The sequence below is a fragment of the Esox lucius genome, chromosome 7, assembly GCF_011004845.1.
Source record: "Esox lucius isolate fEsoLuc1 chromosome 7, fEsoLuc1.pri, whole genome shotgun sequence".
Classification (NCBI taxonomy): domain Eukaryota; kingdom Metazoa; phylum Chordata; class Actinopteri; order Esociformes; family Esocidae; genus Esox; species Esox lucius.
In genome coordinates this window covers 50,210,594-50,233,877 of record NC_047575.1, presented here as the reverse complement: position 1 = coordinate 50,233,877, position 23,284 = coordinate 50,210,594, and the positions used below count along the sequence as shown (strand labels likewise).

Genomic DNA, 23,284 nt, shown 5'->3' with positions numbered 1-23,284 from the left:
TTCCCAAATAAATCATGAAAGGAGATAGGGATTTGGACTTGTCAGATCTGCTCTGAAAAGGTGTAAGTACAATATAATATTAGGTAACTAGATTGTTGGTGCCTTGCTGCCATGAAAATAAGTTATGTTAACTAAACCTACAGTATGTTCTAATAGAATGTTAGACCTAAGTTCTCATGGAACACAATGAGAACTTAGGTCTAGGCAAAGGTTCTAACAAAACAAAATTTTAGGTCTAGGTTCTAATACAACAATGTTGGCCGTCTTAATGCAATTTTCAAGTGAGAGCACATATGCAGTGTATGTGATCGGTTGTTCTACTAGGTTTTGGGACGGCCATAAGTTGAGCCCAAAAATGTTTGGCTGTCTTCAACATTTGTTATTTATCACAAAATGGGAGAGAAAGACAAGGTGAATGTTTTTTTTTACAGTTTTTGGAGGCCAAATACATGGCCTTTATATACAGAGAGAGGTTTGTCGTTTCCCTCCTCTGATTCTAATTTGAAGTCTATAGATAAACGAACAAGTGATTTTAAGTTTACAAAAAAATAATTTGTCCAATTTTGGTAGGAAGCAGTCTTCCACTGGTTTCTGTGAAAACGGCACTTTAAATCATGGCCTGTTTTTTTATTTCAGTTGTTCAGAATGAGTTTGAGAGTCTGTTCATGTCCATCATGTTGAGGACTCAGAACAGGGCGAGTTAAACAGACAATAATGTTGCATGTAAAGTACCATGAGCACAGCGTGATCTGCATCTTTAGTTCTGAGAGGTTTCCTGAGGGGAGGGCAGGCATGGCAGAAAAACTGTTTCGTTGATTACTCTGATTTTCCTACCAACTTTAGTCTCCTGAGGTGTCGTTGTAGTTTGATATGTGGTAGTACTTTGCCCTTGACTGAGTGTTTTGGTTTTTCCAGGGGGGTTGTTGCCGTGTTCAGCAGAACGACTGTTGGTCCGGACCTGTTGCTGTCTACTGAGTCTGCTTTTTCCTCTGTGGAGCCTGGCCCCTTACTAACACATGCCAGCATCAGACAACTGTTTCACTGATGCTTCATCGGCCTTCATGTACAAAAGATCTTTCTATCTGGTCTGAACTGATCATTACTGGTCTCAGATGATCTCTACTGGTCTCAGTGAATGCAAAAATGTATGCTTACATAAGTATTTGAATAGTTAGAATATTTAAGAATGATAACTGTGCGATCCTCTTCCCTACTTCCAGGCAGATTTAGGGTTAGATCACCTCATATGTATACCCCAGTGAAACAGGAAGTAATCAGGACCATATGCTCCTGATGAGAGGAACACGTTTTTACACTTTTTAAGCTGGCATATTCTTTAATGTACTTCCATTTGTAATTATTTACATTTCCTTTATTTTATTTTCATTAAGTTGGCCTATCTGATGCCTTCATAAGGAGCACTTGACTCTAGAGATAGAGCTTTATAAAGTTCACTCATTATAATTTGTTTTTATGTTATTGTATTTCTATATTTTTTCCTTTTTCTTTGTAAAGCACATTGAATTGCTTCGATGTATGAACTGTGCTATATAAATAAACGTGCTTGCTATAAAGTAAACATTGCGCTTTTTACCCATTGCGCGGTTTGTCCCTCGTAGTCCTCTGTTCTGGACGCAGATCGGCGAGTTTCAAAATGGCCGCGTCCACAGGCGACAGTAAAGGAACCTCTCTTTCTAAAACCGAGTATCTAAAACGGTATTTATCTACAGATGGAGACGCCAAGAAGTCAAAGCAGAAAAAAGCTAAAAACAGACGCGTTAAATCTACTGGAAAAGGGTAAGTAGGGTGGAAAAACTGATAATATGGAGTGTAACAAGCAGTTAACTGAGTTTGTTTTGCTAACTAACTAGCTAACTACTGCAGTTAGTCTATACAGAGAGGTGAACAATTAATCCGAAACATGCTTTGCTACTTGAAAACAGGAAATCAAACTAAGCTTAGGAAACTGAAGCATGCAAAACAATGGTCCAATTAAGTGTCATGTTAATCTTACCTAGCAAGCTAGCATAAGTATGAATAACCTGCTAGCTAGTATTCAAACTGGTAACTGGTCGTTGTTCCTATTTCAATACTATTATCTTACTGTATCTCTCTGTTGGCTACAAAAACTATTTAGTTAGCTTTGAAAACTAGTCCATTTAAATACACGATTTTAAAACCTAGTGTTGTAGTTAGCCTTACATTTTCTCATTGAAGTAGCTAGTGTCTAACCTCTCTCACTCGCTCTGTCCAGAATGAAGATAGTAGATGACGACGTGGACTGGAAGCTGCTGACCCGTGAGGAGGAGAACGAGGAAGAGGAAGAGGAGGAGGCGCCTGTGGTAAATAATGCTACCAACACAATGATTAGTTATAAGGGTAGGAGTTGCCTGGGATCTCATGATACAATATTATCCCGGTACTTTTGTCGGGTTCCATAATATTGTTATTCTATACACCACCGTTCAAAAGTTTGGGGTCACTTAGAAATGTCCTTGTCTTTGTAAGAAAAGCACATTTTCTGTCCATTCAAATAACATCAAGTTGATCAGAAATACAGTGTAGACAATGTTAATGTTGTAAATGACTATTGGAGCAGGACATTTTCAATGGGATATCTACATAGGCGTACAGAGGCCCGTTATCAGCAACAATCAGTCCTGTGTTCCAATGGCACATTTTATTTGCTAATCCAAGTTTTTCATTTCAAAAAGCTAAATGATCATTAGAAAACCCTTTGCAATTTTGTTAGCACAGCTGAAAACTGTTGTTCTGATTAAAGAAGAACAATTAAACTGGACTTTAGTCTAGTTGAGTATCTGGACCGTCAGCAATTGTGGGTTTGATTACAGGCTCAAAATGCCCAGAAACCAATCACTTTCTTGTGAAACTGGTCAGTCTATTCATGTTCTGAGACATGAAGGCTCTTCACAGAACAACTGTCTCTAACCAGAATAGAAAGAGGAGTGGGAGGCCCCAGTGCACAACTGAGCAAGAGGACAAATACATTAGTGTCTAGTTTGAGAAACAGACGCACAGGTCCTCAACTGGTAGCTTCATTAAATGGTCCCTGCAAAACACCATGCCATACCCTGTGGACAACACTTGATTGGAGCCAATTTCCTCCTACAACAGAACACTGCTCCAAAGTATGCAATAACTATTTAGGGAAGAAGCAGTCAGCTGGTATTCTGTCAATAATGGAGTGGCCAGCCAGTCTTCATATCTCAACCCTACTGAGCTGGTTTACATTTCTCCGGTTTTAATTGGTTGGATGGGTGATATCTTTGATAATCGCCGAGTCATATAAAATATTATTTAGTTACCTACTCGATGCTTCTTTCTCAGAAATATTTGAGGCAATAGGCCTAACTGGTGTTATAACTTGCGCCGAACAACACGGCCAGGAACAGTTGCCACAAATAACCTTTACAGGAATAGTTTAATAGATTAGGCAACTATTTGTTAGATAGCTGTAACATGGCCCTGCCTTCAAGATAAAGCATTATATGGAATTTACCACGACATTTGAGGGGGAAAGGTGTGATGGGAAGTACTCTGCCAAAGGATGATTATTTGATCATCCTTTGGCAGAGCCACATCAACTCTTTCCATACAGGTAGGCCGTGTGATTCTGCTTGCTTCGTATCTCTGAAAATTGTGTTCATTGGTTATCATTGTCTGCTGACATAATTTACTTTAAGATAACAGTGCTGGTTTATAATAACAGTTTATTTCTTTCATTTGCGTTTTGAAAATCCATCACTGTTGGCCATAATAATTGCAGGTTACGTTGGCGCCGGTAAATCTTATTTCTATCTGTTCACAATTGCAAACATGCATTCACGTGCCGGGGGTTTCTGCAACAATTTGACCTTGTTGGTTGTGGAGCAAAATATCAGAATACTGCATATTTACAGTACGGATATCTTAATTTTATATATACAACAATGTCAACACCCTTTCAAGTATTTATTAATTTATTTTTCAACAATGTTTTAAAGTAATTAAAAACATGAATAAAACACAAATAACAGAATAGCATGTAATGTAGAGATGTAATCCAATCATATTGATGTGGAAAGTAATGTTGCTGTACAAAACCTATAAGGTATAATGCAAATTCCTATTTTGAAAAACTCTAACATTGATTGATCCCGCCAAAGGTTTCCAACTGGTTGTAGGTTATTCCTATTTGTTTTCATTTGCCTCTTAATATGAAAGTAATCTAAAAGTAATCAGTTATGTTACTGATTACAAATGTGGGCAGGTAACTTGTAAATGTAACAGATTACATTTAAAAAGTATGCTACCCAAGCCTGCCCATTGCCTTGTGTGAAGCGCAAATCGTTCTCCTTTTTTGGTGCTGAAAATCACATGTTGACGATTTGTATATTGCACATGTCAATGTCGCTATTTCTATGAATTTTGCAGCCCTTACAGGGACTACAGTAATTTTCTCTGCTCCCACTTGCTATCTTGAATCTGACTACTGTTAGTAATTTAACATATTTGCTGACTGTTGCAGTTTAAACTCAAACATTGTAAACTACCAAGCATTTGAACAGAACTATGTAAGTACCCGAAGAAAAACGCACTATAGTAGGGTTTCAGGAAAAAGTATCTTGTGCTGTGAATGAATCTTTCACTCCTGTGGGCTACAGCGTTTACATTGTTTCCGTCATTGCTGCACCTGGTTGAAATATTACAACTATTAAACTAAAACTCAGTATTTTAATAATGCTTTTAAAGCATTGATGGTAGATTTGTTGTGGCATAAATCCCAACTTGCATACCATTATAGTTCACTTCAGGGTATTTTATGTCTTTAAAAACAGAGTGAAAGTTTTGCACTGTGTAGAGCCCTGTTTGACCACCTGCCAGCTTGGCTGGTGAGTTATATTACAGCATTATCTCCCCCAAAGGCAGTTGGCTGGTGAGTTATATTACAGCATTATCTCCCCCAAAGGCAGTTGGCTGGTGAAAGGTGTTCATTTCAGCTGAATAAATGTGAATACAACTACCATTCTTGGTGAATTAGTGAAATTATGCAATGTTGTGGGAACAAATATAATGTATAGATTCCCGCCCTCTTACTACTTAACTGGCTAGCTAACTTAAGCATGGCTGGTGAGTTATATTACAGCATTATCTCCCCCAAAGGCAGTTGGCTGGTGAGTTATATTACAGCATTATCTCCCCCAAAGGCAGTTGGCTGGTGAGTTATATTACAGCATTATCTCCCCCAGAGGCAGTTGGCTGGTGAGTTATATTACAGCATTATCTCCCCCAAAGGCAGTTGGCTGGTGAGTTATATTACACCATTATCTCCCCCAAAGGCAGTTGACTGGTGAGTTATATTACAGCATTATCTCCCCCAAAGGCAGTTGGCTGGTGAAAGGTGTTCATTTCAGCTGAATAAATGTGAATACAACTACCATTCTTGGTGAATTAGTGAAATTTTGCTATGTTGTGGGAACAAATATAATGTATAGATTCCCGCCCTCTTACTACTTAACTGGCTAGCTAACTTAAGCATGACTTTGTTTACAGAGTGGCTATCTGATTCTTTTACTCACTCGTCTGTGTATTGTATGTCAGGTTGCTGAGGTGATCGATGAGCGTCCAGATGAGATTAAACGCTTGGAAGCCTTCAGGAACAGCAGCAAATGGAGAGTGATGGGAGGTAAGGCCAAATTGGGGGTTTTGAGTTTTAGACTGTTGGTGGGTTAAGACACTGCACGTAGGGGAGGGGTTAAGACACTGCACGTAGGTGAGGGGTTAAGACACTGCGCGTAGGGGAGGGGTTAAGACACTGCCCGTAGGGGAGGGGTTAAGACACTGCCCGTAGGGGAGGGGTTAAGACACTGCCCGTAGGGGAGGGGTTAAGACACTGCCCGTAGGGGAGGGGTTAAGACACTGCCCGTAGGGGAGGGGTTAAGACACTGCCCGTAGGGGAGGGGTTAAGACACTGCCCGTAGGGGAGGGGTTAAGACACTGCCCGTAGGGGAGGGGTTAAGACACTGCCCGTAGGGGAGGGGTTAAGACACTGCCCGTAGGGGAGGGGTTAAGACACTGCCCGTAGGGGAGGGGTTAAGACACTGCCCGTAGGGGAGGGGTTAAGACACTGCCCGTAGGGGAGGGGTTAAGACACTGCCCGTAGGGGAGGGGTTAAGACACTGCCCGTAGGGGAGGGGTTAAGACACTGCCCGTAGGGGAGGGGTTAAGACACTGCCCGTAGGGGAGGGGTTAAGACACTGCCCGTAGGGGGGCTGGTTGCTGTTTTCAATCAGATTCTCTTTGCTCAGCAGAAGAGGACCTGGAAGAGGAGGAGGAGGAGGAGGAGGAGGAACTGAGAGTCCGTCATGATTCGCCAGAGCCCCAGTCAGCCAGAAAGACCCGTCATGATTCACCTGACATTTCTCAACCCAGACGGGTTCGTCATGACTCCGCCGATGCCTCTCCACACCCCCACAGGACACATCCGACACACAGCAGAGGTGAGGCCTGACCCTTAACCCCAATATCTCGACACACAGCAGAGGTGAGGCCTGACCCTTAACCCCAATATCTCGACACACAGCAGAGGTGAGGCCTGACCCTTAACCCCAATATCTCGACACACAGCAGAGGTGAGGCCTGACCCTTAACCCCAATATCTCGACACACAGCAGAGGTGAGGCCTGACCCTTAATCCCAATATCTCGACACACAGCAGAGGTGAGGCCTGACCCTTAACCCCAATATCTCGACACACAGCAGAGGTGAGGCCTGACCCTTAACCCCAATATCTCGACACACAGCAGAGGTGAGGCCTGACCCTTAACCCCAATATCTCGACACACAGCAGTGGTGAGGCCTGACCCTTAACCCCAATATCTCGACACACAGCAGAGGTGAGGCCTGACCCTTAACCCCAATATCTCGACACACAGCAGAGGTGAGGCCTGACCCTTAACCCCAATATCTCGACACACAGCAGAGGTGAGGCCTGACCCTTAACCCCAATATCTCGACACACAGCAGAGGTGAGGCCTGACCCTTAACCCCAATATCTCGACACACAGCAGAGGTGAGGCCTGATATCTCCTCATGACCCTGTTAGTCGGTGGCTGTTCCCTCTTCATGCCACGAGTGGTCATGTGATCACACATTCAACTGTGTGTTTATGAGGAATCAGACAATTATATTCTGTAAAACCTCTTTCCATATCTGGGTGTGTTCACTAGGAATCAATGATCATGTTCCTCTGCTCAGACGTAGCATGCATTAAGCACTGGTTTTGTGCTGTGGGATCAACTGTGTCATGTGGTTAACTGTGTCATGTGGTTAGGTGTTGTAAGATCTGGTAGGCATCAGCAACGTTTTAGGTTTCTGAAAACTCTTGAATAAACGGCCTCTGTTGTAAAATGTTTGTCTATGATGTGCTACTAATGAACACTGTTCCAATGGTTTATTTGTTTAGACAGTGTTGTGCTGCCTGGTGGTAGTTGTAGTTCTTAAGTCACTGGTTTGTCTTTCTTTAGAATCATCTCCATCCAGAAAAGAAGCCAAGTGTTTGTCCTCTACTCGTATTGGCAAACATTCTCCGGGGTCTGACCAGTCCCCACCCAGGAAGTTGGTTCATAACAGCCTTGGGTCTGACTCTGACCAATCACCTCCAAGGAAAAGGCCAGAGAGAGGAGGTGCATCTGATTCTGACCAATCACCACCAAGGAGAGGACCAAGGGGAGTGCCGAAGTCTGATTCTGACCAGTCTCCACCCAGGAGAAGACGGAAGGGAGGGCGGGGTTCTGATTCTGACCAGTCACCACCCAGGAGGCGACCCTTGGGTGGGAGGGATTCCGATTCTGACCTATTCCATCCTCGCAGGCCTGTCCAATCACAGGTGGGTCTGCGCAGGTGCGGGGCACAGAGATTCTACAATAGTGCCAAGTTCAGTTGTCAATGGTTGTGTATTGAAATCCCATGAAAAGAATGTAACAGTTTCCTTAATTTTGCTGGACTGCTTGACTTCCCATTGTTTAATAGCGTAGTGGTTAGAGATGCAGACTGTTACGCAGGCGACAGGGGTTTGATCCTCGCCACAGACCTAACACATTTTTCATTAAGATTTGTTCTTCAACTCCACGTTATATTGCAATGGATGAACTGCACCGGCAATGTGCATGTTGCTCTCGTTTTTGATTTACATAGCGTAGTTCACATGGCGTAGTAGTTAGCTTTTCAACTGTCAATTTGTTTTCTAAAGGAACAAACCAGCAATGGAGTCATTGGAGTCATTGTTTTCATTATAGGTGCTGTATAGCTATTAGCTAGCCATCTTCAGAAATCTCTTTCTAATTTAATGTGTTGAATGTCGTGTAGTTATCCTGTTTTGGATGTTAGCTAATGTAGGGAACTAGTTTCAAGATCCATAGAGTTTCGACTAATTGATTTGAAAATGCAAGAAGTAAACAGACACCATATCTCTACACATGTATCACGTGCACCCAGTCCTACTGTTTAAACAGCATTGTGGGTAAAAAAACGGTCATTCACATAGTAAACCACGGTTCGTATCCAGCCTGGGCCACAACATTCATCCCTTCTAATCGCTGGCCGGCAGAACTAGGCTTGCCTGGTTACATTTTCATGTTCCTTTAGAAAGGTATGTTTTTCCTACATCCTTAATTTCTGTTTTGCGTTTATCTGGTAACATCTCTCCTTGGCAGTGCCATAGAGACTGTTATTTGGCAATTTCACACTCAGTACAGTATGTTTCCAGATTTTCTCATGTTTTTGTTAGAATCAGAAATAAACAAATTTTCTAGGCAGACTGTTGTCATAAAAGCCCTGACATTGCAGTGTGTCTGTGTGTGTCAGTCTCGCAGCATGTTGTCAGGTGGAGCAGCAGGACTGGTATCAGTGGAGGTTCTTAGGAGTGAACAGGAGGAGAACCGACGCAGAGAGAAGATCAACCAACCATTAGAAGGTGTGGAATGTTCTTTTGAAGAACGATGCAGACGCTGTTCTGATGGTCAAAACATCTATTCTTTAACATTTCTAATGTCTCAAATACATAATGATCGGCCTTTGGTTGTAGTGCATGGCAGACACGTCCACCCACAGCAAGCATTTCTGATCCACACCTGCTCCTCGCATCTCTTCCTCCTCTTTCCTTCCTTTCGCCGGGCCGGGGGGGCTGTGTACCGAGTGCACCCGTAACACACCTTGGGACTCATAGATAACAACACACCCTGTTTGCACTAACATTCTGTGCACTGCATTCTGTGTCTATGTTCCCACCAGATATTCTGTGCGCTGTACGTCTATGTTCCCACCAGATATTCTGTGCGCTGTACGTCTATGTTCCCACCAGATATTCTGTGCGCTGTACGTCTATGTTCCCACCAGATATTCTGTGCGCAGTACGTCTATGTTCTCACCAGATATTCTGTACGTTGTATGTCTATGTTCCCACCAGATGCATCTCGTAATGCAGAGACGGTGTTCAGAGATAAGAGTGGGAAACGGAGGGACATCGAGATGGAGAGAGAGGAGCAGAGGAGGAAGGCTGGGGAGAAGGCAGAGAAAGACCTGAAATACACTCAGTGGGGAAGAGGGTGAGTGTGTGAATGTTAGTTAATAAGTTACTATCTATTGTTTAATCTACCTGGTTGCATAAGTATGCACACCCTTAAACTAATACTTAGTTGAAGCACCTTTAGATTTTATTACAGCACTCAGTCCTTTTGGGTAAGAGTCTATTAGCATGGCACATCTGGACCTGGCAATATTTGCCCTCTTTTATTTGCTAAAGCACTCCAAATCTGTCAGATTATGAGGACATCTCCAGTGCACAGCCATCTTCAGATCACCCCACAGATCAATTGGATTCAAGTCTGGGCTGTGGCTGGGCCATTCCAAAACATTAATCTTTTTCTGGTGAAGCCATGCTTTTGTGGATTTGGATGTGTGCTTTGGGTCGTTGTCGTACAGAAAGGTGAACTTCATCTTCATCTTCATCTTTCTAAAGGATGCCTGAAGGTTTTGTCCCAAAATTGCTGGGTATTTGGAACTGTTCATAATTCCCTCCACCCTGACTAAGGCCCCGGTTCCAGCTGAAGTAAAACAGCCCCAAAAACAGCCCCACTGTGGGTATGGTGTTGTAGCAGCGGAGCAGCTGCCATACCAAGTCGCAATACTGCCTGAGAGGATGCTGTCAATGATGCCCCTGTAGAAGTTGGTGAGAGTTTTTGCAGACATGCCAAACTTCTTGAGTCTCCCCTGGAAGTATAGTTGTTTCTAGGCAGTTTTCACAGCTGAGTCTGCTTGTCTGGACCAAGTGAGGTAATCTTTGATGAACACACTGAGAAACCTGAATTTGGAGACTCTCTCCACTTCAGCTCCATTGATGTGTATGGGGGCATGCCCCCCCCGCCACTTCCTGAAGTCCACGATCATCTCTTTAGTCTTACAGACGTTGAGAAGTTGTTGTCCTGGCACCATGTAGCCAGGTTCCTTACCTCTTCTCTGTACGCAGTCTCATTAATGTTGGAGATGAGACCCAGGATGGTTGTCATCTGTGAGTTTGAGGATGATGTTGGAGCTGTGTGTGGCCACGCAGTCATGCATGAACAGGGAGTACAGGAGGGGACTGAGTACACAGCCCTGGGGGGCTCCGATGCTAAGGGTCAGTGCAGAGGAGGTGAGGTTGTCAGGAGGTCAAGGATCCAGTTGCAATGGGAGATGTCAAGTCCCAGGGTCCCGAGCTTAGGGACAAGCTTGGTGGGCACAATAGTGTTGAATGCAGAGCTGTAGTCCATGAACAGCATTATGAAACAAATGTGTGTGTGTCTGTCTGTGTGTGTGTGTGTGTCTGTCTGTGTGTGTCTGTCTGTGTGTGTCTGTCTGTGTGTGTCTGTCTGTCTGTCTGTGTGTGTGTGTGTGTGTGTCTGTATCTGTTTGTGTGTGTGTGTCTGTCTGTCTCTGTGTGTCTGTCTGTCTGTCTGTCTGTCTGTCTCTGTGTGTGTGTCTGTCTGTCTGTCTGTCTCTGTGTGTGTGTCTGTCTGTCTCTGTGTGTGTGTCTGTCTGTCTCTGTGTGTCTGTCTGTCTGTCTGTCTGTCTGTCTCTGTGTGTGTGTCTGTCTGTCTGTCTCTGTGTGTGTGTCTGTCTGTCTCTGTGTGTGTGTCTGTCTGTCTCTGTCTGTCTGTCTGTCTCTGTGTGTCTGTCTGTCTGTCTCTGTGTGTGTGTCTGTCTGTCTCTGTGTGTGTGTCTGTCTGTCTGTCTCTGTGTGTGTGTCTGTCTGTCTGTCTGTCTCTGTGTGTGTGTGTGTGTCTGTCTGTCTGTCTCTGTGTGTGTGTCTGTCTGTCTGTCTGTCTGTCTGTCTCTGTGTGTCTGTCTGTCTGTCTCTGTGTGTCTGTCTGTCTGTCTGTCTGTCTGTCTCTGTGTGTGTGTCTGTCTGTCTGTCTGTCTCTGTGTGTCTGTCTGTCTGTCTGTCTGTCTCTGTGTGTAGGGTTGCTCAGGGCCAGATGCAGCAGCAGAATGTGGAGGACGCGTTGAAGGAATCCCAGAAGCCTCTAGCGCGTTCTCGTGATGACCAGGACCTAGACAAGATGTTGCGGGAGCAGGAGCGAGAGGGAGACCCCATGCTAGCCATGATGAGGCGCAAGAGGGAACGGGACAACAAACTACGAGGTGTCAAAGGTTAGTCTTGTGATTTTGACTCTGGGTTTACTTCAGGTGTTCCTACTTCAGCGGAAGGCTTCATTGAAATGATTATGGACTGATGTGTTTCACAGTATTTTTATAGGCCAGAGAAACTTTCATTTATTTGAAAACCTTTAGGCGCATTGATTTTAGCATAACATAATTTCTGCTCTGCTTTCACTTCTCGACAGCAACCAAAAAAAGCCTGATTGTCCTAGGAAAGTTTTTCTTGTTAAGGCCGTGAACACGGGACTTGCATCCACGTGGCTTTCGTCTTGTTGAACCGTTACTTGTTAGACACCAGCTCTGAGACAGATCAGAAAATGGGAGAAGAAATTGCTTGTAAAAGTCACAAGCGAGGAGAAGAGGGGATTTTTCTATGCGCACGAATATGATTATCTACACAGAGTTCTCTGCTGAGAAGTAGTCAGTGTGAATGTTACAATCGTTAATCAGGACGAAGTGCTAATTGCTCACACAAGTGCAAACCAAGCTCCTATTTGTGCCAGAACCTTTTAAAGAGGCTTTCAGAATCCTCTGGGTTCTGCTAGATCGGTAACTCTCAAAACATGGCTCTTAAGTTTGTCAGCAAAATCTTATGATCACATACCAAAACTCTTACTACTCAAAAAACGAAATAAACAATGTGATATCTGACAGCCATTACATTACATAGCTGTTAATATCTTCCTATTAACAAAATGAACTAGGCAAGCCTAGTTCTTCCGGCCTGTGATTAGAAGGGATGTTGCTGCCCAGGCTGGATTCGAACCGCGGTTTACAATGTGACAGACTGTCTTTTTAACCACAACGCTGTTTAAACATTGGGTCTGGGTGAACGTGATACGCGTCTGTTTACTTCTTGCGTTGTCATTCCAATTAGTCGAAATTCCATGATCCTTGAAGCTCCCTACATGAGTTCACATCCAAACCAACAACAGGTATAATAGGGTTCCACTACATTCAACACGTTAAATTGGAAAGAGATTACTGTAGATGGCTAGTTAATAGCTATACCATACCTATAATGAGAACAATGACTGCAATGCCTCCATGGCTGGTTTGTTTCTTCAGAAAACCATCACCGTTGAAATGTAAATCAAGAGCAATGTTGGTGCAGTTCGTCCATTGCAAGTCAGCGAAGTTCTAGTCTATCCTGAACAAATCCTAATGCCTAGTTTTTTGCTTGTATTGTCAAACCAATTAGTCGAAACTCCACAGATCTCGAAACTTGTTCCCAACATTAGAACCATGGTCGTCTGCATGACAGTCTGCGTCTCTCAACACTAAGCTATTTAAGGGGTGGTCAGAGACACTGTCAGTCTGTCAGTCAGACTCCTTAAGAGACATTCACTTTTCATAGCTGGCTCTGCTTATGCGGTCTGGCAAAAATAAGGTAATTTCACTGTAATCATGTTATATAATATGTTCCATACACTGAAATAACATCAACTTTGAAGAGCTCAATATATATCACATGTTCCAACACTCATCAGCCAATCAGAATGCATCTCTTTGACTAGATCTTTTGTTGTTTATAGAGAGACCTCGCTACAAAGGTCCAGCCCCGCCCCCAAACCGCTTCAACATTCCACCAGGCTATCGCTGGGATGGAGTGGACAGGTACACCTCGCCTCTGTCTGTCTGTCTGGCTCGCCTCTGTCTGTCTGTCTGGCTCGCGTCTGTCTGGCTCGCCTCTGTCTGTCTGTCTGGCTCGCCTCTGTCTGTCTGTCTGGCTCGTCTGTCTGTCTGTCTGGCTCGTCTGTCTGTCTGTCTGGCTCGTCTGTCTGTCTGTCTGGCTCGTCTGTCTGTCTGGCTCGTCTGTCTGGCTCGCCTCTGTCTGTCTGTCTGGCTCGTCTGTCTGTCTGGCTGTCTGTCTGGCTCGCCTCTGTCTGTCTGTCTGGCTCGCCTCTGTCTGTCTGTCTGGCTCGCCTCTGTCTGTCTGGCTCGTCTGTCTGTCTGTCTGGCTCGTCTGTCTGTCTGTCTGGCTCGTCTGTCTGTCTGTCTGGCTCGTCTGTCTGTCTGTCTGGCTTGTCTGTCTGTCTGTCTGGCTTGTCTGTCTGTCTGTCTGGCTCGTCTGTCTGTCTGTCTGGCTCGTCTGGCTTGTCTGTCTGTCTGGCTCGTCTGTCTGTCTGGCTCGTCTGGCTCGTCTGGCTGTCTGTCTGGCTCGTCTGGCTCGTCTGGCTGTCTGTCTGGCTCGTCTGGCTCGTCTGTCTGTCTGTCTGGCTCGCCCCTGTCTGTCTGTCTGGCTCGCCCCTGTCTGTCTGTCTGGCTCGCCTCTGTCTGTCTGTCTGGCTCGCCTCTGTCTGTCTGTCTGGCTCGCCTCTGTCTGTCTGTCTGGCTCGTCTGTCTGTCTGTCTGGCTCGTCTGTCTGTCTGTCTGGCTTGTCTGTCTGTCTGTCTGGCTCGTCTGGCTTGTCTGTCTGTCTGGCTCGTCTGTCTGTCTGGCTCGTCTGGCTCGTCTGGCTCGTCTGGCTCGTCTGGCTGTCTGTCTGGCTCGTCTGGCTCGTCTGTCTGTCTGTCTGGCTCGCCCCTGTCTGTCTGTCTGGCTCGCCCCTGTCTGTCTGTCTGGCTCGCCTCTGTCTGTCTGTCTGGCTCGCCTCTGTCTGGCTCGCCTCTGTCTGGCTCGCCTCTGTCTGGCTCGCCTCTGTCTGGCTCGCCTCTGTCTGGCTCGCCTCTGTCTGGCTCGCCTCTGTCTGGCTCGCCTCTGTCTGGCTCGCCTCTGTCTGTCTGTCTGGCTCGCCTCTGTCTGTCTGTCTGGCTCGCCTCTGTCTGTCTGTCTGGCTCGCCTCTGTCTGTCTGTCTGGCTCGCCTCTGTCTGTCTGTCTGGCTCGCCTCTGTCTGTCTGTCTGGCTCGCCTCTGTCTGTCTGTCTGGCTCGCCTCTGTCTGTCTGTCTGTCTGGCTCGCCTCTGTCTGTCTGTCTGGCTCGCCTCTGTCTGTCTGTCTGGCTCGCCTGTCTGTCTGGCTCGTCTGTCTGTCTGTCTGGCACACTTCTCACGTGTGTGGTGTGTGTGTGTTGCAGGTCTAATGGTTTTGAACAGAAGCGTTACACCCGGATGTCCGATAAGAAGGCTGTGCAGGAGATGGCCTACAAGTGGAGCGTAGAAGACATGTAGAGATGGAGAGGGACAAGAAAAGAGAGCAAGAGAGATGAACTGATGAAAAGACAGATGGATAGTTGAAGTCTGAGAACAAACAAGACTTCAACAAAACCAGCAGACCATTGTCACTCAAAACACACACACGCACGCAAAATGTGTATTGTTTTCTTCTGCTTTATTAAACTGTGTTTTGTATCAGTGCTGGTTTCTGATTCTTATACCTGCATGTTAATGTTAGACAGATGACAACAAGCAGCTCTGCTAATGTGGATGAACACAGACTTTCTGTATGCGGGCCGCAGTAGCTTTCTGAACAGTGTTGCATCCCCATTCAGGTCAAACAGGATGTCATGTTGGACCGTAAACAAATAAATGGAAGAGGGATGCGTCAAATTACAAAAATTCACTAATCAGCCTGGATTACTTCAAAATGATTTAATAGACAATAGTTTCATTATTAAAAACAGTTGCTTCTGTTTGGGATTACATTATCTAGTATGAAGAGGGAATTTTGATCATTTAATACAGCACCATGTATTCTCACATGTCCTCCAGAGATGTTCTTTTGTTCAGCCATATAGGCTGATTATAAACTGTTTAAATTATATTCTTTAGAGAATAGTTTTTTTTATCAGGTTGAATCTGGTTTGAGGTGCTTATATGTAGTTATCTCTAGTGTATTTGGTCCTGTGTGGTTCTCTGTATTTCTCTGCAGTTCTGTGTGGTTCTATGAGGTGGGGAAGAGCAGAAGTCCAGTGAAGGTGTTGTCTGCTCGTTCTTCTTTAGTGATGATGTTGTTGTAGTCGGTGAGGTATAAAGCCACCTGGTCTCCCTCCAATAGCTCCATCACTATGGAGCCAGATGTCACCAGGAAGCCAGGTGACGAATCACAGAAGCCCAACTTCACAACAACAACAACATATGTTACTACAAACTCTGAAATCAACAACTGTAAATCACTAATATATAAATGTAAACTTTAGATGTTGTTGACACTTAAAAGTCACGGTTCCACTTATATTAAATAGTATCCTTATTCTCTGACCTTCTGATTTTATTTAATAATAAATATCCTTTGTCTGATCCTCTGATTTTATATAACAATATAATTATTCTCTCAACCTCTGATTTTATATAATAATAATATTCTTATTCTCTGACCCTCTGATTTTATATAATAATAATATTCTTATTCTCTGACCCTCTGATTTTATATAATAATATTCTTATTCTTTGACCCTCTGATTTTATATAATAATATTCTTATTCTCTGACCCTCTGATTTTATATAATTATAATATCCTTATCCTCCCACCCACTGATGTAAAATATTAATAATAACCTTATACCAAAACCGTAGGAGTCAACATTGGGAGGGACCAAATCAGCCAGGGGTCTGGGGGTCCCCCCCCCCCAGAAAAACATTCTAATGTTTAAAATATTTATAAGACTCTTAACCATCAATATTTACACAATCTGATATCACTGTTTTGTTATTGTTCCTAAAACATCATAATTAATGTTTCTCCAAGACCATCATTGCAACTGACCTTGTAGTTAGTTACCCCATTCCAAATACAAAATATTCTCCTGCCCACCACACTTTGACCTAACCCTAACCTCAGAGACACCTGTGCTTAAACCTGAACTTAGTGGTACCTGTGCCAACATTCATTATGATGTTGCTGGAACAACACCAACATGGCAACCAACATGAACATGAAAGAAATATCAGTAAACAAGTTTCTTGCCATGATGTTCAGGAATGGATTACTAACCATTTCTGATCTGAATGGCAATTATAATTAAATAAATAAACATTGACTAGCATCTTGTACTACTAAATACTTCTATCATCTGACTGGTACTCATTTTCTCACTGCTCTCAACTTTTCTGAGGCTGCCCAAAAAACTGCTGAATGTCACTGCAACCCTTCCTCATGTTCATGATGACACTCACTGTGAATGAATGCTGACTAATAAAACTACTTGCACTTTAATTGAACAAACTAATAATGCTATTTATCACAATCAAATACAGCTATACAGTATACTATACGATGCAATCAATAAAGACGACTACAGTCTGCACAAATGCAGCGAAACATAAATGATTGACACTTGACTCAGACTTGGTTTGGGCTTCCGGACATTTCTGCCAAAATCATTAACGTAAGACATTAACGTTAGTTGAATACGCACATCAGCACCATTGTGATAGGTGATTGATTAGCTATCGCAAATCGGCCCGTTTTTACCAAAAACTTTTGTTTACACGCCATGCAATTACCGATGCTTTTTAGTGAACTATTATTTATTTCCACAGTTCCAGCACAAAATGACGTGTTCATGTTAAAACGATCACAATCGACAGAAAGATATATGTAGCACTCATACTACATTTTAGTTTTCCACTATTTAATACATTTGAAAGTAATAGGAGAGTACAGTGCTCGTCATAGATTTTAATCAACCGACAACTTCTGCCGGGGTACGGCAACAACACTTGGACAAATCACACGCAGAACTGCAGTAAATCGCAAAACTAGAAACGGTAGTAATAATAACGGCAATTTGTTAAGATTAGTTATAATTATGTTTACATTTGCTAATTATTATTTTTGGACTGCATAGTTGCCTGTCGTAGCATAGCGCATTTTTATTTGTATATTGGGGGGGGGGGAGATTTTGAGCATATCTGAATATTGTATATATATTGTAATTACGTCTTGCCTTATTCTCTCGCCCTCTGATATATAATAATAAATATCCTTAGTCTGATCCTCTGATTTTATATAGTAATAATATATAAAATGTAATAATAAGAAGTTACAATAAAAGTAGTCATAATAATACCAACCATGGTTTCTTCTCCTTTCTTGATGTTAAGACAGATCATGTTCTTAGCCGACACATGGTACGTGAAAAAGTACATCCCGGGAATCGAACACGTGAACACCCCGTCCCTCAGTGAATTACCCTCCAGGCTCTGGTTAAGACCCGACAAGATTGGTCCATCAAAACGCATGGCCGCATTCTTGGAAGGTGGCTGAACAGTGTTCCTCTATTGGAGGGCGAGGAGAGAGAGCCGGGGGAGAGAGGGGGAGAGAGAGCCGGGGTGAGAGAGCCGGGGTGAGAGAGCCGGGGTGAGAGAGCCAGGGAGAGAGAGAGGGGGAGAGAGAGCCGGGGTGAGAGAGCCGGGGAGAGAGGGGGTGAGAGGGGGGAGAGAGGGGGAGAGAGAGCCAGGGAGAGGGAGAGAGCCGGGTGAGAGAGGGAGTGGGAGAGAGGGGGAGAGGGGGAGAGAGAGGGAGAGCCGGGGAGAGGGAGAGAGCCAGGTGAGAGAGGGAGTGGGAGAGAGGGGGCGAGGGGGAGAGGGGGAGAGGGGGAGAGCCGGGGGGAGAGGGGGGAGAGAGGGGGAGAGAGAGCCAGGGAGAGAGGGGGAGAGAGGGAGAGAGAGGGATAGAGGGAGAGCCGGGGAGAGGGAGAGAGCCGGGTGAGAGAGAGAGTGGGAGAGAGGGGGAGAGGGGGAGAGCCGGGGAGAGAGGAGGAGAGATTGAGACGATGGAGAAGAGGAAGAGGGAGAAAGAAGAAGGGGAGGGAGGGGAGAGTTGTGGGAGGCAAAAAACAGGAACATAGAAAGAGTGAAAATTAAAATGGAGGACTCATTGAGTATGACTGTGTTTTGCAATGTTTACTCATGTATAATTAATGTCAACCACGCTAATGAGCTCTATGTTGGATGATGTGGAGAGATTATGTTGAGACGGACTTAGATTCATCCTTTTTACAGCATACAAACAATATTTAACTTATATATAAACTAACAGAAGGAGATGAGGTTAATTACCTCATATTTAAACTATCATGAGGTGAGTTTGATTACCTCGTATTTAAACTAACAGGAGGAGGTGGTGTTAATTACCTTGTATTTAAACTAACAGGAGGAGGTGGTGTTAATTACCTTGTTTTTAAACTAACAGGAGGAGGTGGTGTTAATTACCTTGTATTTAAACTAACAAGAGGAGGTGAGGTTAATTACCTTGTTTTTAAACTAACAGGAGGAGGTGGAGTTAATTGCCTCGTATTTTCATTAACAGAAGGAGGTAAGGTTAATTACCTTGTTTTTAAACTAACAGGAGGAGGTGAGTTTCATTACTTTGTATTTTAACTAACAGGAGGAGGTAGGGTTAATTACCTCATATTTAAACTAACAGGAGGAGGTGGTGTTAATTACTTTGTATTTAAACTAACAGGAGGAGGTGGGGTGAATTACCTCATATTTAAACTAACAGGAGGAGGTGGTGTTAATTACCTCATTGAAACTAACAGGAGGTGTGGTTAATTACCTCATATTTAACTTTAGAGGAGGTGTGGTTTATTACCTTGTATTTAACCTTAGAGGAGGTGTGGTTTATTACCTTGTATTTAACCTTAGAGGAGGTGTGGTTTATTACCTTGTATTTAACTTTAGAGGAGGTGTGGTTTATTACCTTGTATTTAACCTTAGAGGAGGTGTGGTTTATTACCTTGTATTTAACCTTAGAGGAGGTGTGGTTTATTACCTTGTATTTAACTTTAGAGGAGGTGTGGTTTATTACCTTGTATTTAACCTTAGAGGAGGTGTGGTTTATTACCTTGTAGGAGAAATAGGAGGTGACAGTACTGCCGACTACTGAGGATGGACTGCCTTTCAACCCAGGTTTGCCAGGGGGCCCTTGGGGTCCAGGCCGGCCAGGGTCCCCCTGAAGCCCTGAACGTCCTGGGGGACCAACCTCCCCTTGCTCTCCCTTCAGACCCATACCTCCCCAACCAGACTCACCTACACAGGACAGTTGTTACAATGTCACATTGTACAGTTACTATAGACAATAGTGTGTGTGTTTGGTGTGTGTGTTTTGCAATGTGTGTATGTTAGGGTGTGTGTTTGGTGTGTGTGTTTTGCAGTGTGTGTATGTTAGGGTGTGTGTTTGGTGTGTGTGTTTTGCAATGTGTGTATGTTAGGGTGTGTGTTTGGTGTGTGTGTTTTGCAGTGTGTGTATGTTAGGGTGTGTGTTTGGTGTGTGTGTTTTGCAGTGTGTGTATGTTAGGGTGTGTGTTTGGTGTGTGTGTTTTGCAGTGTGTGTATGTTAGGGTGTGTTACCTGGATCTCCCCTCTCTCCTTTGGGTCCATCCTTCCCATCGGCTCCGTGTCGTCCTGGTACCCCTGGCACGCCAGGATACCCACGGAATGCATTACAGCTGGTGTCCATGGCAACGTGGGATGGCAGGGATATCAGGATGCTGACCATAGCAGCAATTCTAGATGTCAACCACCAGGTGGCCTAACACACACACACACACACACACAAATCAGGACAACACTTCAGCTGCTAGAGGCTGCCCAGTACACAGGCGTCCAAATAATTTCTAAATCAGTCATTCATATTTTAACCAATCAGAAAAATATTTCTAAAATCTATCAGAAGTTGTCTGAGATGGCCAAAGTGTTTGTTTGGGCTTACTGTCACTGAGAACACAAAATAAATAATCATTTAAATTATAATTTACACATTCAACCCATTTCTGGTCATTTTTCCTCTAACTAGTCTGTTGTCCAATCTCCTCAGATATTGTATTCCCGTAAAAAAAAAAAACTGAGATAATATGATTGGTAGAAATACAATTTAGTCAGGTCAAAAGATTACAATTGAAACTCAGCCAATGCCACTCTAAAACATCAACATATCCAATAATGCTGGTTTTAATTCCATTAACCTAAAATGTCAGACATCAATAACAGTCTTTTAACTATGTGATCGTTACCTATTTGGGGTAATACAAATTTTCTGCCGGGGAGAAGTGATCAGGGATTTAAAAACTGGATGTATAAGGGAATAAGTCAAGTAAAAGATCTATATGAGGAAGGTATATTGTTGTCATTCCAGCAACTGATGAGAAAATATGATATCCCTCAGAAACATTTTTTTAAATATTTACAAATAAGAAGTTTTATACACTCTAAAATAAAAAATTATTTAGAACCCCCTTTGTCAATTATAGAAAAACACACTTTAAAACATTTAAAGGATAAGGGCAATCTGTCATTCTTTTATAATATACTGTTAGAGGGATCAAAAGAGAATTCGTTGTCCTATTTGACAGCATGGAAGAACGATCATCAGGAAGACATTTCTAAAGAAGAATGGATGGAATCTTGTTTACTTGCCCAAAGCCGCAGCATTAATACTAGGTGCAAATTGCTGCAATATAAATGGCTTATGCGGACCTACATTACCCCAGTCAAACTACATAAATTTAATCCAAATATTCCAGATAACTGTTTAAAATGCAAGCTAGAAATTGGTACCCTTTACCATTGTATGTGGGAATGTAATCAGATCCAAGTATTTTGGAAGGAGATTATTTTTATGATTGGTAAATTGGTTGAAGAAAATGTCCCTCTTGCACCTAAATTGTGTTTGTTCCATATATACCCAGTAAAACTTGAGGTGAATACAAGGAAGCGCAATCTAATTGATTTTAGTTTGCTTCAGGCCAAGCGTGCCATAGCTTTAAAATGGAAAGAGACCCAAGGTCCCACCCCTAGTCAGTGGTTTAAAGAAATGACCAGCAACCTTGCCTTAGAAAAATTAACTTATGTTGTTAAAGGAAAACTGAAAGACAAAATTTGGGCTCCCTTTCTACACTACTGTAACCAAATTGATCAGACAACATTGGAGGACTGAAATAGCAAATTGAACTACACAATGTATGGCTGTGAACTGTGATATCAAAATGTATAATTTACGTACTTTATGGTTTAGTTTTGTTCTGGTTTTCCTGTAAGGTTTTTATATATTTATGTACTATTTTATTTTTTTGTTTATTTGTTTGTATTTGTATTTATTATTATTATTTTTTTGTTCCAACAAAAGCCAATAAACATTTACTGGAAAAAAAAAAAACTATGTGATCGTTACCATCTCATGTCAGACATCAATAACAATAATTTAACTGTGATCGTTACCATCTAATTTCAGACATCAATAACAGTCATTTAACTATGTGATAGTTACCATCTCATGTCAGACATCAATAACAGTCATTTAACTATGTGATCGTTACCATCTCATGTCAGACATCAATAACAGTCATTTAACTATGTGATCGTTACCATCTCATGTGTGAGGCTGTCTAGTCGAGTCCCTCAGTTGATCTGTGGTTGTTGGTGTGTTGTTTTCAAACTTCTGTGGGCTTCTTATAGAAGCTCCAAGTTGTGTTCTTCAAAGTTTTCTTGTTTGTCAATACAACAACTGAATGACTGACGAACTGAAGAGTGAAAAATGGCGAGAGAAAGACAGACGCTTCCTAATGTTGCTGTGAGAAGCTTAGCCTAAAGCAGAAGCGGGGAGTTCAAAACAGGTCATACCACTAAATCACCACAATACAGCCTTGATACATTCTGTCTCTCTCTCAGCTCTCTTTGGTTCCTCTAACTGAAGGAACTGGATATTGATCCGTTTTAGATTCATTCCAAATAGTCAATGAAATAATGTAACAAATGCATTTAATATATAAATAAATTATTATAATTTCTGTACAATTATAAAAGATACAATTTCTCCAAAGATTTAAGATTAAGGTTGCAAGAGCAAAGATGCATGCAGAGGTGAGGAAAATGTAAGAGTGAGCCTCCCCAATCCCCACAAATGGTTTATATGGAGGTTTGTTAGCTAACTTGAGGAGAACAAGACTTGTCCTGAAGAATAGACTCCTTACCAATTAGAGACACATTTTGATTTGTTCCTGGGGCCATCTCATTTTAAAGGGTGTTGTTATCTCATTATGGTGGAGTAATATTATTTAATTTGAAGGAGTGGTGTAATCTCATATAACGGAGTGATGTTATCTCATCTACAAAAGGGTGTCTTAGGACTCTACATAGGCTAGTGGGGCATTATAGGGCTCTATGTAAGGTAGTCAGGAGTCATAGGGCTCCAGGTAGGGTAATGGGATGTCATAGGGCTCTATGTAGTGCAATGGGGAGTCATAGGGCTTTGTGTAGGGTAAATGAGTAGTCAAATAGCTCTGTGTAGGGTAGTGGGGAGTCATATAGCTCTATATTTGGTAGTGGGGAGTCATAGGGCTCCACGCAGGGTAGTGGGGAGTCATAGAGCTCTATGTAGGGTAGTGGCGTGTCATAGGGCTCTATGTAGGGTAGTAGGGTCACTTAGTGATCTGTGAATTCTGTCTTCTGTGTTTTTAAGTTGTTTATAGTTTCGTTATGAAAGAGTTCCTCTTCTAAGGCTGCTGTTGTCACAGGATTCCAGAAACTCTGAGTTTCTTCTAAATTTTCAGGGAAATCAAGTGTGCATTCAGAAGACAGTTATGGAAAACAGGGCTTAACATTGGCTGGACCTGGAACGGTGAATCTGTGCACCGACACCTTGATTTCTCTGCTGCTTAATTTCGTCTTCATATTATACTGGTATAGAAACACTGCAGAAATGTCG

The 23,284-nt window shown here is 43.0% G+C and overlaps 2 protein-coding genes across 4 annotated transcripts; one reads left to right on the top strand and one right to left on the bottom strand.

Moving 5' to 3' along the window:
* The first annotated feature begins 1,071 nt into the window (after positions 1 to 1,071).
* Positions 1,072 to 14,991, top strand: bud13 (BUD13 homolog). 3 transcript variants are annotated; one of them, XM_034293106.1, is made up of 11 exons: positions 1,072 to 1,145; positions 1,731 to 1,797; positions 2,255 to 2,342; positions 5,602 to 5,686; positions 6,309 to 6,500; positions 7,527 to 7,888; positions 8,866 to 8,974; positions 9,467 to 9,605; positions 11,498 to 11,688; positions 13,233 to 13,314; positions 14,714 to 14,991. In XM_034293106.1, exons 1-11 carry the CDS (start codon positions 1,136 to 1,138, stop codon positions 14,805 to 14,807), a joined length of 1,419 nt encoding a protein of 472 aa, XP_034148997.1. In that variant the 5' UTR covers positions 1,072 to 1,135; the 3' UTR covers positions 14,808 to 14,991. The 3 variants fall into 3 exon arrangements, with proteins under 3 accessions (XP_034148997.1, XP_034148996.1, XP_034148995.1); XM_034293105.1 differs by lacking the exon at positions 1,072 to 1,145 and having other exon boundaries at positions 1,548 to 1,797; positions 6,312 to 6,500; XM_034293104.1 differs by lacking the exon at positions 1,072 to 1,145 and having other exon boundaries at positions 1,548 to 1,797.
* Positions 14,949 to 22,219, bottom strand: LOC105005630 (complement C1q subcomponent subunit C). The gene is made up of 5 exons (XM_010863698.5): positions 21,946 to 22,219; positions 19,933 to 20,113; positions 19,427 to 19,611; positions 17,653 to 17,856; positions 14,949 to 15,693 (listed from the first exon to the last, which is right to left on the bottom strand). Exons 1-5 carry the CDS (start codon positions 21,946 to 21,948, stop codon positions 15,520 to 15,522), a joined length of 747 nt encoding a protein of 248 aa, XP_010862000.1. The 5' UTR covers positions 21,949 to 22,219; the 3' UTR covers positions 14,949 to 15,519.
* Between the last annotated feature and the right edge of the window lie 1,065 nt (positions 22,220 to 23,284).